Raw genomic sequence first — 12329 nt, 5'->3', positions numbered from 1 at the left:
ATATATATATATATATAACATTATTTCAATATTTGTTTGGTACTATCAAAGGCATTCCCTCACCATTTTAGGTAAGGAATCAATCCATTTCAGGGTTCATAGTTGTCCCTCTCAACAAGTGTGACTTCCAAGAACCGAACCCTCAACCTTAGAGACCTTATACCACTAGGCCAACGCTTTGTTGTTCAACACTGTTTCAATATAAATCACCCTAAGGTGCACTGATAAAATGAAATAAACAATCGGCATTGTTTAAGACTCGTGATGAAAATTTACACCATATAGGTGCATTTTTTTCAGACACATTGTATAAAAATGTTTAGTGTATGACTATTCTACATCAACATCAGTCTACTAATTAGATATATGAAATGGGAGGTGTAAAAGGTAGATACTTAAATCAAACATAACGTTAATAATTAATAATTAGTTGTCAATACCTAAGGATGCCTTCCAAGGTTTACATCATAAGTTGAAACCATTTTTATCTAACCACAAGAACCACTAATAAAACCAAACCAATGTTCCTTAACAGTTAACCCCATCAAGATACAATTTGGTTGCTTCTAACTGAAAGTATAGGCAAATGGAGTTTCAAGTTTTGAATAAGGACGTGTTAAATGATGCACATTGTCACCAGCTTTGCCTTAAACTTTGAATGGTACTCCCAACAGTGGTGCACACCCCATGCAAAAATTGGACCAGTATCTTTTTCACAAAATATTACTAAATAGCCTAGAAAGAATAATCACACACCATGTACAACAAGATCTTAAGATTTCCCCTTCCAACAACACCAAAACAAAGAAAACAAAAACCTAACATTACACCATACTCTCAGAATTACATCCATGATTATATGGTTTCAATGGAAGACAATTTGGTAAGGGGAAAGAGAGAGAAAGGCATTGCATTTCCCACACAACTAAAACACCTTTCAATACATTATGCAGGGAATATGAAAGGGCCCAACAATTTCCATTTCATCATTTAAACAGATAATGAAAAGGAGCAAGGTTGTTTAGGCACCTTCCTTCCCAAGGATGATCCTAACCCAACTTAGGATAGGAGACATTATCACCATAAAGAACCCTCCAAATTTGTGCTTCAAGATGATATGGGTTCATAAGGGTATGATAACCATGGGTGCTTCAGGGCATCGGATGCCGAAGGCCGCTTCTTTGGGTTGATCTCAAGCAAATGAGCAACAAAGTCAATGAAGCCTTGGTCTCCCATTGGCAATCTATGCCTCAAAGATGTCTTCTTTGAAATCAAGTATTCCAACCTGTTGGTTTCCTGTAGATTAACAAACAGTACAATTATTGTCAAAAGTAAAGTTTGTTTTGGTTTCCTGTAGATTAACAAACAGTACAATTATCAACCACAGTGCGGACTGACTGACATCATATATAATTAATAATTATGTATAAATGCATAATTATATATAATTAGTGACTATGTATAAGTATATCAGAATAACACCTCTCCACTTTTTTGGAGCAGAATAAAGCAAAATATAATAGTGATCGGTTTTTTTTTTTTTAATTTTAAGTTAACTATCCGATTCACTTACCGAAGTTTTCACGGTTCAAAGCAGTCAAACCCCCTTTTGGTTAAGATTGCAAACTCGAGCCGTTTGCAAGTGCGGTCAGCGATTGAACCGGTCAGACTGCACGGTCCGATCCTCATAACATTGATTTGTATGCAAGAATTTTTTTATAAAACCCTTATACACTATTAGTGGTCAGTGCACAACCCCTTTTTCTCAATTTGCCAGTGCAAGAACTAAACTTTTTTTATAAAGAATATACAGAGAAGAGAGCAGAAGAAAAGCAAGAGAACAATAAATCCTCAAGAATAAAAGATATAGACTAAACAGAAAATACAAAAAGATAAAACAAAAAACCATGCAGCAAATCAGACAAAGATACCCCTCTACACAAGTCGTGGGCATGAGCAGAACACCACAAAGAGGCTAGAAAAACTAGTTTATCCCAAGTGAACTAGAGAGACAGCCAGCGCCTTGAAAAGGTTGTAGCATTCTTTTCTAACCAAATGCACCACAACCAACACCCCAGAAAGATTCTAGCATGTCTAAAAAAAATTAAGTAGCTAACCTGTTTAAGCAATAAGTCAATTTAGTTAATCTTCCTTCTAAAACTATACATAGATGAGAATAACCTGTCCTAGTGCTGAAACGGTGAAACCTTAGGATGCTGTGGATAGTTTCACAGTTTTCTATACTTTTCACAAAAAAAGAAAGGAGCATGCTCTGTTGGTATTATTGGCAGATGGATTGCAAATGGAAACAAGACCGCTCTGCACGCCAAGGCAGCCACAGCCCCAAGTAGAAGAACAGGAGTTCAAGATTAGACTGAGATTTGGAAAGTGTGGAAGAAAGGAATAATAACTTTACATGGAGAGAAATTATAAGAGAAAAATGGAAAACGAAAACAACAGTATATGCAAATGAAAATGTTTTCAAATATAGGAAACATTTAAAATGAAAATAGGAAATCGAAATGGAATGTTTCTGGAAACCAAACACACCCTTCTATTTTCAGCACTGACTAACACAGCAGCATCTCCCACCAGCAGCTGCCATGTGGCGATGTTGGCTGACATGCAAGTTTCAATTAGGACCTTAGTAAAAATGAAATTTCTAGTCCAGTGGCCAGATGCCAAACATCTAACCTAAGTCTAACTATGCCACATAACAGCCCCCACAAAAGCAAAATCAACATCAAGATTATAGATTGTTGGCTAGTCCATTTGCAAAACAAAGTAAATTAGAAATACAATTGACAATTCTTACCTGATTCCGTTCATAAAGCATATGATTTTTGGTGAAGTACTTATATGTATCTCGTCCTTTTGCAAGCATGCTTTGATCAATTGGACCAATGATCCCAATCACCCGAGCAAGTAATGTTGCAGGTGAATCATTTTGGAAGAGGACCTGCAACATAGTTTAATGCCACTGAGGAAGAAGCAGAAAATCATGAACATATTTAACAAAGAAGTATCCTGACGAATTATCATTTGACCCATGAATGATGCAGAAACAAAATTCCCCACTTTGAAATAAATAATCTCAACCAAGGCTTTCACAGCATAACTAAATTTTATAACAGAATGATATACTTGAATAATCACAACCACATCCCCCATGGTCTAACATGAATTTTAGGTACTCTTGATACCCAAAGAAGTCCAACATGCAACACAAAATGATGCAGCCCTCGGGTGAGGAGTTGATACTTGACATCATTTCATTGTCAATGATAATCTTAGTTTATTTAAGCAAGAAACTTCAGTACCTAAAAGATACCATCATAAAGGACAAACAAAAAGCCTTGCTTAAAAAATATTTAAGTGTTGCCCTTAACATCCAGAAAGTTTAACTTTAGACAAGAAGCAGTAGAAAACAATTTATACCTTTTAGACATGGAGAAATTTAATGGCTCAAGAAATATATTTCTGGTACTAAAGTTTAAAGTGTAAATCAAACTTTATGCCATTTTGAAATAAATTGATCATCTATAATTCTTACGTTGCCAGTACAAAGTTCAGCCAAGATGCAACCAAGTGACCAGATATCGATCTTCTTATCATACGGAAGCCCCAAAATAACCTCAGGAGCACGATAGGACCTTGACTGAACATAAGAGCAAAGGTGATCTGTCTCAAAACAACTACTTCCGAGATCAATGACCTTCACCTCACATCTACTATAGCTTTTAACCAAAATATTCTCTGGCTTCAAATCACAATGTATTAGTCCGAGGCTATGCAAAAACTGAAGTGCTTCCAAACACTGAATGGTAATTGACTGCAACATAAAACAGAAGAGTTTACAATGAAATAAATAAAATGAAAAGTAAACATTATGAAGTAAATGGCACACCACAAACCTGCAATCTTGGCATTGTGAAATACACTTCACCCCCTGATTCTCTATTGAATTTATGAAACTCATATAAGTTCGCTTTAAGTAGTTCACATACTATCAACAAATGTTCCTGCAGTAAAACAGGAAAGAGGAATAGTAAAGTCAGCCGACTAAAATGGTGTCCAACTATTAAGATACACTACAAAGCTAGATGAACATTAATATCATGTTGAATAATAAATATACTTAGACGGTTGTTCAGTTGTTCCTGATATTAGAGAACAGTACTAAGGGTAATAAGAGCTAAGAGTAAGTTGTTATGTTTGTTATTTTAGTGTAAAGTTAATTAGGTACATAGATAGCTTGCATCCCACCTATCCCAACTATAAATACCTTTCCTTTCAACTATTGCAAAATAATTTTGATTAATAACATTCAGAGTTAATTTCTCTCTTCCACTCTCTCTTTTCTTCTCTTTTTACACCTGATAATGTTATTGAATTCTTTTCAAAAATTAGCACCACTGCTGATAGTTTATATCATATCCGGAAATATACTGAAAACTGGGAAATAATTTGAGTTAAAATTAACAAAAATGAGAAATACAGTATTCTATATGATACAAATATATAAGAAAAAACAATAGCTATTCAAAATAACCTAAATTTGTTCAGTGACAACATTATAAATAAAAATTCAGATAATGAGAGAAGAAACTAGAAACTATTTAAATAAAAAGGGCAACCCAATGCACGAGACTCCCACCTAATGGGGTCTAGGGAGGATAGATGTACACAGTCTTACCCTCGCAAACGAATAGACTATTTCCAGGATTTAAACCCATGACCTCCGGGTCACAAGGCAAACAACCTTACCATTGCGCCGAAAAATATAAAATAATAATACAAGTAACTGGGAGAATGTAGGGTGTGCCTTGAAAACAACTTCTTGATTTGAAAGAAATATGTAATAATAATTGCAGGGCACATCCACTTACTCGATAATAGAAATAATCATATAATCGAAGAATGTGATACTTGTCTCCCGGATCGTGCTTATTGACATACTTGAGAAGCTTGATCTCATCAAGGCTTTGGTCAAAAAAATCCTTGTTGTTCTTTATAATTTTTACACAGACATCCATGCCTGTGTGCAGGTCATGAGCTTGTATAGCTTTGCTAAACGCAGCAGATCCCAAATACTCAGTGACATGATACCTTCCAGCTATTACAGAATTTAAAACAACATGGAAATTCTTGTCCTCCTCAAAGCCAGTTCTGCTCAACAAAACATGGTTTAAGATAGAAGACTACCAAGGCAAAACAAAAGAAAAAAAGTAGATCTATTTCTATCATAGTTCTATCTTTAGTTTCCATTGTTAGACACTTAGATTGAAAATTCATAGTACTCTACTGTAAACAACATTCAAGAACTTTTTGGACCTTTTAAGAATTATGAAAAATGGAAGTCATGATAAGCATACAACAGATTTATGATTATCATATTTGGAATTCATAAGTGAAGGGGAGAGATGGAGTGATAAAAAAAAGATATTGTCAACCATAATACAAAATAGGAAGGGGGAATGCATAAAGCTCATATCATAGTTTCTATTGTTATAAAATCTTCTAAACTGCTAAGTTCAAATAATTGTAAATTGATGAACAGAGTAAACATGTATATTTGAGATGTATATGATTAGTGATTATAGCTCATACTATATATTAACACATTTTGAAGAATACCTGTTTTTCCTGTGCACAATCTTTAAATTGAAGGTTTCAAATTCCTCTTCCTGGGCCTTTATTTGCCTTACTTGCTCTTGCACAGCAGCAGCCTCTTCATCCTCTAGTGATGCCCCTAGATCTTCCTCCCGTGCAATGCCAACCTTTTCATCCTCTTCTGGCTTGATATGTTCTCTTTCGGAATATCCATAATTTGAGACTGTTGCTGGAGAAGAGTTCCTGGATCTTACTTGGTTAGCATTATTCTCATCCCTAGAACTTTTAATGGGTGAAGAATCACTGCTCTTCCGCTTCCATGAATTAAGCATGCCATCTGATCCCACAAATGCATTAAGACGGTCATCAGTTTCATCTACATTACAGTTACTTGGCCATGGGGACTGTTTAGAGGCAGCCTGAACCATCTGGTCATCTTTCGAAGAAAGGGGAAATGAGAAGTTCACATCACCATGTGTTTTCATCTGCAACTGTGCATCCTTACCACCCCCAGTGACATGTTTATTTGACTCACTCTTGTCATTTTTCTTCTTATCTTTGATTGATTTACTAACAGAATTCTTATCAAAATCATGATGTGAGTGTCTGGAGCCACCAGCCCCAACATAACGATCACAAAAATATTCTAGATCCCCTTCACTACTACCACCAACCAAACTTTCATGCACCTCACTACCAATATCTGCAGCATCACTGTTTATCCCCACCCCAATAGACCTAACTGAACCATATTGATCATCATCCATACAGACATCCTCTAGCTGTGATCTTCCACCATCATTCAAAACCTTCCCATCTCCTACCATGATGAGTTCATTTGTCTGATTGATAAAGCCTTGCCAGACAGGTTCTGCACGCATCAGATTCAATTCTTCTTCATCAATCAATTGTCCATCATAGTGAGCCATTAAATCATTATCATTAGTCCTTCCATACATTTCAGTAACTGTTAGACCAATGGGATCATCTGAAGCTGTGACTGGTTCAACATTACTCACTTGAAGATACTGCTCTCCAGAGAAATAAGAATCCTCCTCAGCAAAAGATTGATCATCATCCTCATCTTTGGCAGGACCACTTTCATGAGGATCTGGAACACTTCCGTGCACAGTTCCCTTTTCATTGTCACTAGGATAATCAATTTCATGCGCCAAAAACCAGGTTTCATCCTCAATAGGTTGTCTCATGTACCCAACATCATCATCATCATCATATTCATCAGAGTCCCAGTATTCATTCGGATAGTCTACAGATTCACACAACCCATCACCAATTGTAGCAAATCCTGACACAATATCAGATGTGTCCTCTGCTATCCCTTGACTTACAGACAACCAGCTTCCCCCTGCAGCCCTCTTCATACCTGATGCACATGCAAAAAATCAAACCCAGCCATAAGAACAAGTCTTTCCACCAAATAATTAAAATATGCGCAATAAGATTCAAAAATCAGAAATACATGTACAATTTTTTTTTGTGATGAAATAAATGTACCATAACAATAAGACCAGTGGCTGAGAAATAAATCACCAGTAAGTTGTGGTTTACTGTATCCAGAAAGCTGACCAGAGTTAGGATCAGTTCTAGATTCTAGATGTAGGACTTGACCCATGCCAAAAAAATTCATCATGAGCAAAACAACAGGACAATTTATCCATGAAGTTTTTATTGTTTGCTTGAGGAGGTGGGGCAAACATTGCTTTTCAAATTATGCATGATACATTTCATGTAACTTTTTTCTTTTAATAGAAAGGAAGTGAAGAGAACAAAAGAATCAGTCTTTTCTCCCTCAAAAAAAGAGAACCAATCTTCTCTTATTTCTTGTGTAGCTATTGTTAGATAATCAAAAGCATTGGGAAGACCAAAAAGAATTAATAACCTGCATCAAGTCTATCAGCAAGCAATGTTTCTTAATACTCAAAATAATACATTTTTCCACAATCACTATATCATAAATAATAATAATTAAACATAGGAATATAAATTTTGATAATTTGGTCGATCCTATCTAATTTTATGGACAAACTTTTCCCCTAAAAAAAACAAAGGGAAGTACCGCTCTGTGGAGGATAACATATCCTCCCAAGTTCAAAGCACAGAAGACTTGGATCCAAGATAAAATCCTATCTCATAGTATCAACAGATTATTCCTTGGGTGGTTAAACTGACAGGTGCTTGTTGGGGAAAGATTAATTCGTTTCCTATAACAGCTTTTTCTTCATAAAAGCTGTTTTTAACAAATTATGAGATGCTTTGTGAATATTGATTATAATTTATAGCTTATTTTAGTTACAGTACAAAATGTAATTGTTTTGAAAATATTTTCTTTCTGCATTTCAAATATAAAGAACAATTTTTCAAAATATATTTACCTATAAAGAACAACTTTTCAAAATAATTCAAACTAATAATACTATCTTAAAGTATATGCTTGGTAGATTTGGTTTTCGTGACAAGTGGATTGGGTGGATCAAGGCTTGCAGTTTTGCTGGAAGTCTCTATCTGCTTGTGAATGGTAACCCGACTGGGAGATTCATATTAGACATGGTCTTAAGCAGGGTGAAACGTTAGCTCCCTTTCTTTTCTTGGTGGCTGAGGGGTTAAACGGGTTAATGCAGGCAGCTATTCAGTCTGGTAAATTTTGAAGGCAGCTATTCAGTCTGGTAAATTTTGTGGGTATAAGTTGGGTGGCCCGGATGAGGACATTGCTCTTATGCAGTATGCAGATGGCTGACTGTGATGTGGCTAATTTCAGTGTTTATCAAATGGCAGCCATGGCGGAAAGTGATGGTGGTTCCAGGTAGAATGCCACTCGCCATTTGGAAAAACCCACTATGGCAGCACATGGCAGACATGGCACTGCTACTGGGCTCTTTGGGTTAAAATTCGGGGTTTTTTAGGGCAATTTTGGGTTTTGCCCAAAAAATGTAAACCCTTCATTAAATCGTTCTTCGTCTCCTACGAAGGTTCTAACCGTTCCTCATTTTTTAGGGAAATTTCGGTTTTTCCCTCTGCTTCATCTGTGTGTCTACTCTCTCTTATTCATTTGTAAGGAGCTTTGAATAACATTGTATGGCTTGTTTAAATTTTAGGTTTTCATTCAACGTACCATTTCACTCTCACTGGAACAGTGCACTTTTGTTTTATCGCCACCACATCACTTACTTTGTGGTTTGTGCCAATTGCCAAGTTTTATCTCCCTTAAAAAACACTACTAAAAGTGGTATTTATACTTGTTAACTCTAGCAGATATTTCAAAATCGTTCCCTTTCAAATTAAATACAAATTTATATTCCACCACATCGTTTACTTTGTGCCAACTGTCAATATTTATCTCTATTGAAAAACACTAATAACAGTGGTATTTTTACTTCTTAACTCAGGTTCTTCAAGATTTTTTAAATCATTCCCTTTCAAATTAAATACAATTTTATATTTTAGACCGTCTGGTCTAATTGGTTAAATACAATTTTACCGTGACGTTCTTGTGTGGCCTATGTCATTATTAATATTTTTTTTACTTTTCTTTATGTATTATATTTTTTAATTAATTTTTGTAAACTACTATGATGATATCCGCTATTCGCCCGCAACGCCATGATGGCAGAATTTTGGCAAACGCATGAGCCGCCATCGACAACACTAGTTAATTTAGATTTCAAGAAATGCACTATCTTCAATAATAATTCTTTTGATAGGGTGGCTTTGCTGGACATCATCAAAGTGCATTCCTGGCTTTGGTTTTAACAGTTTGAGTGGCTTGAATGTCTCTTTTTCTAATTGGTGCATAACCCTCATAGTTGTATTTCACAAATATCAGCATAACATATTTTTCTTGAATTTAGTACATCTAGTACTCAACCTCGTTGGTAATAAAGTTCATTTTCTTATAAAAAAAATAATACTATCTTAAAATCACTTTTCAGTTAACATACAAGGGATAAAGGAGCAAAGAAAACTAGCAAAATAAACCCCATGTCCAGATCAAGAAATTTTTCCAGTAAGCACACAAAATAAGCTATCATCATGGTTAACCAACAAATGCAGTTGCTAATTTGGACCTAAAGAATGAAGCTGATAATTAAAATGCAAAGAACATTTGGGATCATACAAATAAACAATAAAACTAACCTGAAGGGTTAATTTCTTGCCCAATAGGCACATCCAAATATGAACCGATATATAAAGTGCTGTCAGCACCAGAAAATTTTGAAGTAGGTCCATCTCGCTCAAACTTCTCCTCCCAGTTAACAGCCAAGGGCTTATCTTCTGACTTGAGTTTAACAGGAGGAAGCCTAGGAAACTCTTCCCTCTGATTTTCAGACACAAGAGGAAAACTTAAGCTGCCAATGTTCTTCAGTTCAGAACTTCCTTGTGACTTGCCCAAGAAAATAGCTCTCCCTACTTCATCCACCTGCTCCTTTATAGATGCCCTAATATCACTAATTTCTACCTGTCTCTTTTCCTCATTTTTATCAGAATAAGCTGCACCATCGAAGCTTGTAGACATATCCCCCTTCGGAAATGGAAAAAAAGTCTTGACAGAACAATCCCATGGGTCGGAAGATGAATTCATATTCTCATCAGTTCTAGACCAGGGATTATCAGAAAAGTTGACTTTGAGAGATGAACTATTAAATTTTAGCTGAAGATCATGTTCCCTCAGCTCTTTGTCTTGCACCACAAGGTCATACTTTGGTTGCACAGATGCTTTACTACTACTTCCAAGCCACAAAGATTTATTAGCTGCAAACACGGTACTTTCCTCACCAGGCTTAGTGTTACTGTTGGTTGCAACTGAAGCAACATCTTCCTTAGTTTGATATTTTGACTGTTGAGATATAGAAGCCTTGAAAATATTATTAGCCCTACTATGAGCATCATTTTGGTAAGGCTCCACAGGACCATTGCTGGGATAGGACTTCAATGAGTATAAATCAAGTGTACTGTCCTCCAAACTCTTAGTAAAGGTCAAGTGTTTGTCACTCGTCCCAACCAGTTCATTTGATTTATTCCGTTCACTTGTAGAAGGAGCAGAAGTTTTCCACTTGGTTTCAGTTGCATTTCTACCAGTCCCGCATTCTATTTCCTTCACAATCAGTTCTTTAGAAACGTCAACACTTTCACGAGAATCCACCCCTTGAATCTCTATGGCCAACTTCCCCTTATCATTTTGTGGCATATCACGTGAGGCCTTTTCTTCCAACGTAAGTTTCTGAAGGAAGCTATTTAAGTCAGGACGGTTATTGATCTCACTACGCAAAGCTGCCTCGGCTTTCGTGAATCGGTTCTTCCTCAGAAAGTCCAAAATCACATCAACTGAGTTTGTTTCCGCCATCTTTACTCAAGCCACACCCCCTATCAAACTAAATTCAAACAAGAAATAAATACAATGTAATAAACTTCAAACAGGGGCATTTGGAAGAGCTTAATTATGCTTAGGAGAACAGCTTATGAAAATAATCACATGAAAATCGCTTGTAAAATTACCTTGCGACATTCCTATAAGCTCTTATTAGCTTATTTCAAAAAAAGCTTATTGAATGAGCACTTAATCAAATTCTTTACCCAAACACACCAAAAATATGTTAATCAAAATATGAAAAAAAACAAAAAAGATCATGCACATTCCCTTCCTTCCATCACAACAAAGTCAAAATATCGAAAATGTAAACGACCATTGTAGAAAAAGCTCACCTAGTATCAAAAGGCATAAACTAGTTGCATCGTCTCTGTGCCCTTGAACTTGAAAGAACTAGTTACCTAATTCAATCAAATATCCAAAATCAAAAAAATCCCAAAAAAATTAAATAAAAATAAAATGCAATAGCATTTCAATATCGAAAATGACGAAACCGAAGTTTTAAAATTTAGGAACGGGAATGGTGAGGGGCAAATCGCGAGTTATGAACAAGGATCCAGCATGAGTGAAGAACGTAGAGAAAATTAAATTCAAAAATCAAGGGAATGAAGTAAAAAATAATAAAACCCTAAAATGTAAAAAATTGAAAGAAGGTTTTTGGGGTTTTCATTTGAAGCACCAAAATTGGGTGGTAAAAATCAAGATCTGGAACCAGCTTTTCCTTTTCTGAACTTTTGAGGAATAATAAATAATACAAAACAGGTTCGAAAAAATAAAAAATAAAATAAAATGAGGGAACCTGTGAATGAATGTGTTTGGTTCTTGAAGAAACCTGTTTCTGTTGTTGTTGCTCTTGCTGCTATAACAAAAACCAAAACATGTTTCTAATTCTAAGATGCTAGTTCTTTTGAAGGAATGTATTCTTTTGATACGTTGTTTTTATTTTGTTTTGGTAATACACTTATACATACTCCATTCTTCTCCATAATCTTTTCCATTTTTTATTTTTATTTTTCATCTTTGTGCCCTTTTGACCATGCTACCCATGTATACCCAAATTAATAATTGAAAAAAATTGCAAGGGCCGGATTGGTGATTATTATTAGAAAAAATGTATGTATATATAATATAATACAAGAGTTTTTTATATTATTGATATATCATTTATCATTGATTTTTAATTTTCATCAACTTTTAAGCTCTTAAATAAAATTAATACAAATGAATCATAAATAATGTACTAACTATGTATAAATCTTTACATTATAATGTATAGATATTACACTTATAACATTCATTTGGTAGGAAAGAATTAGAGTGACCAGAAAAAAGA

At 35.2% G+C, this 12329-nt stretch overlaps 1 protein-coding gene across 2 annotated transcripts; it reads right to left on the bottom strand.

Annotated features, from left to right (window-relative positions):
- Positions 1 to 515: 515 nt before the first annotated feature.
- LOC109339637 lies at positions 516 to 11403 on the bottom strand. Of its 2 annotated transcripts, none has more exons than XM_019577107.1 (8): positions 11332 to 11403; positions 9766 to 11000; positions 5638 to 7009; positions 4890 to 5169; positions 3915 to 4022; positions 3554 to 3832; positions 2816 to 2959; positions 516 to 1296 (listed from the first exon to the last, which is right to left on the bottom strand). In XM_019577107.1, the coding sequence occupies exons 2-8, from the start codon at positions 10970 to 10972 to the stop codon at positions 1108 to 1110; spliced, it is 3579 nt and encodes a 1192-aa protein (XP_019432652.1). In that variant the 5' UTR covers positions 10973 to 11000; positions 11332 to 11403; the 3' UTR covers positions 516 to 1107. The 2 variants fall into 2 exon arrangements, with proteins under 2 accessions (XP_019432652.1, XP_019432653.1); XM_019577108.1 differs by having other exon boundaries at positions 5638 to 6997.
- Between the last annotated feature and the right edge of the window lie 926 nt (positions 11404 to 12329).

This window comes from Lupinus angustifolius, unplaced genomic scaffold, assembly GCF_001865875.1.
Source record: "Lupinus angustifolius cultivar Tanjil unplaced genomic scaffold, LupAngTanjil_v1.0 Scaffold_85_88, whole genome shotgun sequence".
NCBI lineage: Eukaryota > Viridiplantae > Streptophyta > Magnoliopsida > Fabales > Fabaceae > Lupinus > Lupinus angustifolius.
Note: the sequence above shows the minus strand (reverse complement) of the source record. Positions and strands in the feature narration are given on the sequence as shown.